The following is a 7,420-nucleotide window of genomic DNA, read 5'->3' on the forward strand; positions in this document are numbered from 1 at the left end:
TATATATATATATATATATATATATATATATATATATATATATATATATATATATATATATATATATATTTATATATATATATATATATTTATATATATATATATTTATATATATATATATATATATTTATATATATATATATATATTTATATATATATATATATATTTATATATATATATATATATTTATATATATATTTATATATATATATATATATTTATATATATATATATATATTTATATATTTATATATATATTTATATATATATATATATATTTATATATATATATATATATTTATATATATATATATATATTTATATATATATATATATATTTATATATATATATATATTTATATATATATATATATTTATATATATATATATTTATATATATATATTTATATATATATATTTATATATATACACATACAGTATATGATCATGCAGAGTTGCTGTACCCACCAGTACACATGGAGTTAGTTTAATTTGCAATATTTTCTCTAGGTACTCTAGGTTTTTACCATAGTTCAAACATAAACTGCTTGATTATCAAGTAGGCATCACTTCCCTCACTTATCAGGTGACAAGATTTGGGGTGAATCGCTCTTTTGTGGTCAGTGGGGTTCAGTCAATAAGATGCCAATCATTTTGCGTTGATGCAGAATTTAGCAAATTCTTTATGCAAATATATGCATCCTGAATCATGTGTATTGTTGGGTTTAGGGCTAGTTCACACTTAATTTAAAAACGTATCCGTAGCTACGTTTTTTGTCCCGGACGAAAAACGTAGCCACGGATACCAATGTTAAAAATAGGAACAGCACACACTCAAGTTAAAAACGTATCCGCGTGCGATCCGCGGAATACGTTTTTAAACCCGGAACGCTGAGTCCGGACTTGCAGCATTTTTCACGGACCCGTATACACGTACGGGTAGTGAAAATCAATGGGGAAACGGGCCTCCCTCTTCACTGACATTTTGGGACACTGGAAACGGATCAGTTTCCAGTGTCCCATGGTGAAGGAGGGGGCCGCCATGCTGAAGGGGGTAGCAGCCAGGACGGGGGGCTGCGGGCAAAGCAGCGGCCAGGGGGGTCGCCTCCCCCCCCCCCCCCCCCCGTTGCTCACCTGGGTGCCCCCCTCCCCGCTCCCCCTCCAGCTCGCATATAATGTAATAATTTGTACCTAATGAAGTTCGGCGAGCCGGGCACTTCCGCCCACACCGCTCGCCGTCACTTCCTGCGATGCCGCCCACTGAAATACAGAGGGCGACATTGCAGGAAGTGACGGCGAGCGGTGTGGGCGGAAGTGCCCGGCTCGCCGAACTTCATTAGGTACAAATTATTACATTATATGCGAGCTGGAGGGGGAGCGGGGACGGGGGGCACCCAGGTGAGCAAGGGGGGGGGATGTGACCCCCCTGGCCGCCGCTTTGCCCGCAGCCCCCCGTCCTGGCTGCTACCCCCTCTAGCAAAAAAAAAACAAAAAACGCAAGCGGATCCAAAACGTGTGCTGCAAAAAAGGCAGCACGGATCCGTTTGCGTTCCGGGTTTTGAAAATCGGAGCCCGGACCGCGGATGCGTCCCGCACCCGGAGCTAGTGTGGCCCAGGCCTTAATTGGTCCATTTTGAATCTACATGAATTTGCATCTCATTGACCATCCTTAAGGTCCGTACACATGCCTGATCAAAGGCAACGACGGGTCCGTCGTCACCTCCTGCTGGGCGTGTTTTCAACAGACAGTACAGCGTGTGTACAGTCTGTCGGTAGACTGATAAGGCTGTCTCTGTAACGATCCGCCAGGCGGATCGCTCAGAAACAGCCTTATCAGTCCACCGACAGACTGTACACACCCTGTACTGTCTGTTGAAAACACGCCCAGCAGGAGGTGACGACGGACCCGTCGTTGCCTTTGATCAGGCATGTGTACGGACCTTTAGTTGTTACCGTAATAAGTTTAACATAAATGTGTTTGTTTGTCACTTGTCACAGTGTGTTGTTACATGTGAAGAGAGTTTGACTACTGAGAATATTTCCATATTGCCAATGTAGTGATTGTTTCACCTCTTTTTATCTCCCCTTTACAGGTGAATTGTATTTCCTGTCCACTGGAACCCCCAGTGCAGCAGTGGCTGCTGGAGTCATGTATAAAATAGTGGACCCCTCCAAGTAATTACCTCTTTACATATGTATGAATGGGCAGAGAGGGATGGAAGCAGGTCAGAGAAATAGAAAAAAAGTGAATTTTCAAAATAGCTTTTCTCTACTTGTGGCTATTATGGGCAGCCCGGTGGCGTAGTGGTTAGCGCTTTCGCCTTGCAGCGCTGGGTCCTTGGTTCGAATCCCAGTCAGGTCAACATCTGCAAGGAGTTTGTATGTTCTCCCTGTGTCTGCGTGGGTTTCCTCTGGGTACTCCGGTTTCCTCCCACATCCCAAAAACATACAGAAAAGTTCATTGGCTTCCCCTAAATTGGCCCTAGACCAGTGATGGCTAACCTTGGCACTCCAACTGTGACAAAACTACAAATCCCATCATGCCTCTGCCTCCCCGAGTTATGCTTAGATCTGTCAGAGTATTGCAATGCCTCATGGGACTTGTAGTTCTACCACAGCTGGAGTGCCAAGGTTAGCCATCACTGCCCTAGACTATGATACATACACTACACAATACATACATAGACATAAGACTATGGCAGGGATTAGATTGTGAGCCCCTCTGAGGGACAGTTAAGTGAGAAGATAATATACTCTGTACAGCGCTGCGGAAGATGTTGGCGCTATATAAATACTAAATAATAATATTAGAAGTGATGTGAACCAGAAAGTAACTTTAAAAATGAAAGTTTACTGAAAACGAATGGCTTCTTACAGATTCTGACCTCGTAGCTTATAGGACACCTGAATTGAGAGGGATACGGAGGTTGCCATATATTTTTTTTTTAAAACAATTCCAGTTGCCTGGCAGCCCTGCTGATTTCTTTGGCTGTAGTAGTGTCTGAATCACACCCCTGAAATAAGCGTGCAGCTTATCCAGTCAGTCTTCAGTCAGAAACCTCTAATCTGCATGCTTGCTCAGGGTCTATGGCTAAAAGTATTAGAGGCAGAGGATCAGTAGGACAGCCAGGCAACTTGTATTGTTTAAAAGGAAATAAATATTTCAGCCTTTATATCACTCTCCGTTCAGGTGTGCTTTAAAAAATGCCAATTGGTTAATATCAATGCTTCTCATAAGGCTGATGTATTTTGAAAAAAAAAATCACAAATAATCCCCAGGCTTTGAACTTTTTTTTTTTTTTTAATGAAATGAAGCTTTTTGCAGATAAATTCTGATTTACATAATCAGAAACCAACTACAGAGGCGGAGTTTCAGCCTCTTTGGCTAAAGCTATGTACACACGTTAGATAAAAATAATTTGAAACAAACAAATTGTTCAAATATTAGCACTGAATGACCTAAGAAAATACAGATAGACTATGATTAGCATCCGTGAAGACTGATCCATCCTGGTGGATCTGTTCGGTTGTTAATCATTGTTAGTTGGTATAAAACACAGGTGTCAGACAATAATTAACTGTCGTTGCATTCAAAACCTTCATGCATGGCTAGATACAACTTTTAGATCGACAGATTCGAGCTTTAACTAACGGTCCCGTTGGTAGACAGTTGTCGTGCCTTTCGTTGGATCCAAACAATGCAGTCTTGCGTGTGTACATACCGGTAGCTTAAAGCTGCTGCTATTTCTTAGATTACATCATCCCCACTGTTTAGACTGCAGGGGGGGGGGGGGGGAGTTACAGCAAGATTAGCAATGACAAGTCTGTGGTGCAGGAAATAATCTCTGAACTTTAGAATTTTTAGGGTGGTGTCCAATTGGCACCTAACCTACTCACTACCGGATAAATCATTTCAGAATTATTTTGTTAGAGTGATCCTACAACAAATTAGTGAGGAAAGCAGGTTCTATGCAAAATGTATCGGTCTCTATATCGCTCATTGGGTAGATTCTCTCACTTCTGGTCTCTAGACCCCCAGTTTGGGCTAGAGTCATGTAAACAGCTGTGAGTTCTCAAAGACTTAAAAGTGTACCCGAGACGATTGAAGCAAAAGGATCTATACTTACCTGCAGGCCTGAATTTACATCACAAGAGCCTACAGGCACAGATGTTCTGGCACCCTAAACTTCACCCTCCATGAACCTACAAACCCGAACCGCACCAAAAGTGTGCTGGCTGTCCCAGCTGTCACTTCTCCCTTACTTCCCTTGCCCATCATAAAGTAGCTACAGGTGCCCCTTAGTATTAGGTAGCCAGAGGTACCATCCGTATTAAGTAGCTAGAGGTGCCTCCAACTGAAGGGAGATGTGGTCAATGGAATGCCAAGATCCACCTCTCATTTAAATTATGCTCGGGACTCTGCATAGGGAAGGTTGGAGGGAGGCACCCAGGGAGTAGAGTGATCTGCCTTTCCATCATCCAGCGCCTGTAGGCATGATCCTACAGTGCCTTATGGTAAATCCGGCCCTGCTTACTTGTAATCCATTTGTTACCTCAATGCGGTTTCCCTCCACTGTGCTGCTGTCAGCCCCATAAAGTCTGCAACTCAGCCAAACTGCCGACAACTGCGCATGCATAGTCCCGCCCACACGCACACCCCTCTATCGTGCTCCCGTAGCCTGGAGCCTTCTGTGCATGCACAGCTTGTTATGGCTGTAATAGCACTTGTGCAGAAGCGTGATGGAGGAGGGACACTGGGCAAGACCGCATGTGCAGTGGGCCAAAGCAGTGCAAAGCAGCTGGATCGGAGACTTCACAACAGCACAACGGAGGAGACCAGAATGTGCTGCCCCCATGGATTCTGGGGATTCCCTTCTTCACCATCATTCAACATCTTATCACTTGCTTATACTAAACCTGCTGAGATCAATGATGCTATTTTAACCACAGACAGTGATCCATTTTCACTGGCAGTCTATGTAAGTATATGTCAATAGCTTTATATTTCTGTCTCCTCAGGAGAGCTACTCCAGGCAAATGTGCTGTCAGTCCTCGGCCTGTCCCTGTGAAAGGAAAACTGGTGACCTTCTATCCACGGCAAAGTAAGTTATGCTAAATAGATCAGTATTGTTTCCAGCCGTCAGCCGATATAGCCTATAAATGCAGTTGGATGAACCTCCACGTAGCAACGACACAGTGACAGTGAACATTGGAAACAAGATCTGTGACTATAAAAAACAAAAATTCTTACTAGCTAGATCAGCAGGGTACAGATGCCAAACTGTAAAATGGCTGATATTTAAAGGCCGTGGGTGAGGCCACATCCCACATGAATACAAGCATCCAAAAGTACACAAAAACACTAACAAAATTGCATGTGAACGACACATTTCTTCCCACATGAGATGTTAGAGCCCTCTTTGGTGTAAGTAAATACCATAGGTAAAATAAGTTTACACATTTTATTAGTAGTGCATGAAAGGTAACTTTAGGACTACTTTTTATAAACTTTTTTTTATATATCCAAGTAATTTTCTAAAGATGGTGGTGGTAACTGATGTCATCTTGTCCATTTTTTAGAGCTCATTCTAAAAACAACTACTGAGTCTCCCCCAACCACTCTCTCTGGAAGAACCCTGGACCCAACTCGATTCAGCACAACCATAGAACCTCAGATTACTGTCACGTCACCTGCTAGTTCAGTTCAGAGAAGAACAAGTGCCCCTTCCTATGTTACAGCCGCCCCTCTCCCTAGACCAGCAACTCCCAGAAAAGTTGTTACGCCAGCACCAAAAGCAGAAAAGGGTGCAACTGCAACTAAAAAAGTTGTGAAGCCTACAGTCACGCCTCGGCCGGTGACAAATCGCTGGATACCCACCAAAGGATGGCAGAGTGAACTGAAAGATGTTTTCACTGTCAGGACAAGATCACAATCCGTACACACTACAGTTCTGAAGACCACAGTACAGCCACCCACCACTAGAATCCAAGTGGGAAGCAAAACTGAACCCAAGAGGGGTCCTGGATTGAGGAAAACCAAGAAGAAGGTTGTAAAGAAGCAGAAGGTAAAGGTAGTAAAGAAAATAAGACATGGAACTGTGCGGCTAATGAATGATGGAAACCTTCCTGACCGTGGAAGGGTGGAGATTCACGTTAACGGGGAATGGGGAACAGTCTGCAATGACAGGTTTGACAGCAGGGCTGCTGCTGTGGTGTGCAGGCAGGCGGGATACCCCTTTGTGTTGAAGGTGGCTAGGAGAGCAGAGTTTGGTGAAGGCAAGGGGCTGCGAATCCTCCTGGATGAGGTGAAATGCCAGGGCCATGAAGGGACACTTCTAGAATGTAAGCGGTCCAGACTTGGTGAACACGACTGTAATCACGATGAAGATGTTGGTGTTGTCTGTGGCATGAAAGAGAAACTGGAAGAAGAACTTAACATATCTTAAAGTGGATCTATCATACATGAAGTGAGGTTACAGTCTTGTAGAGCAGAAGAAATCAAGTGACTGAGAATTCCAGCACATGAATAAAATCATCTGGACAGGGAGGACCTTACCCAATAAAAGCAGAGGGCATGGTAGGGCAAGTATCCCTGAACTCTGCCTTGCGGACCGGTCCTAGTGCTCAGTGCCAGTACATGCACAAAGTTCAAGATGGATCTGGGCATTCACAAATCAAATTCTTCTGTGTTAATGATACATAGATGCTAACGCAGAACTTTAAAAGACAACTGAAAGCCCTTTTTACCTCAGCAAATTCTGCCTCAATCCACACAACATGACTTGACTTTTTTATACATTTGAGTATCTTTAATTATCTGGCTAGAGTAATCTGTGTAGCTGACAGTTTACGGATACTTTAGCTTTCTTCTGAATCATTTTCCCATGAAAAAACATTCTTCCTTTTCTATACATACTTTTTTTTTACCCTATTGCAAAAAAGCTGCTCAGAGCTGTTAGTTATAAAAGGGAACCTGAAGTGAGTTATATGGAGGCTGTCATATTTATTTATATTTAAACACTAACAGTTGCCATAGAACCTGAATAAGCATGCAGCATATCAGATATTTCTGACAAAAATCTGACAAGATTAGTTGCATGCTTGTTTAAGGCGTGTGATTCAGACACTTCAGACTCCAGAATGGTCAGGAAGTCTGCCAGGCAACTGGTATGGTTAAAAAGGAAATAAACATGGCAGCCTCCATATACTTCTTGCTTCAGGTTTCCATTAACACTATGCCTAGGCGTTAAAAGTTGTACTCTAGCTTGGCAAAAGCCTTCCAATTGCGTTAAATTCATTTAATTCCAAGTTAAAGTTGTTGTCACATGTTCAGTCAAAATTACTTAGGCCTTGTTCACATCATAAATCGCCAGTGCAATTGCAAGCGCTGAGCGATTTGAGAGGTTTTTTTTTCTGTGC

At 42.5% G+C, this 7,420-nt stretch overlaps 1 protein-coding gene across 1 annotated transcript in view; it reads left to right on the plus strand.

Moving 5' to 3' along the window:
- Positions 1-6,916, plus strand: part of LOC137528227 (HHIP-like protein 1) — a 47,845-nt gene extending 40,929 nt beyond the window's left edge. Inside the window, exons 7-9 of the mRNA XM_068249508.1 lie at positions 2,095-2,176; positions 5,021-5,103; positions 5,582-6,916. Coding sequence (XP_068105609.1) covers positions 2,095-2,176; positions 5,021-5,103; positions 5,582-6,447 — 1,031 coding nt within the window. The 3' untranslated portion in view covers positions 6,448-6,916. The remainder of the gene's footprint in view (positions 1-2,094; positions 2,177-5,020; positions 5,104-5,581) is intronic.
- Positions 6,917-7,420: the final 504 nt, after the last annotated feature.

This window comes from Hyperolius riggenbachi, chromosome 8 (genome assembly GCF_040937935.1).
Source record: "Hyperolius riggenbachi isolate aHypRig1 chromosome 8, aHypRig1.pri, whole genome shotgun sequence".
NCBI lineage: Eukaryota > Metazoa > Chordata > Amphibia > Anura > Hyperoliidae > Hyperolius > Hyperolius riggenbachi.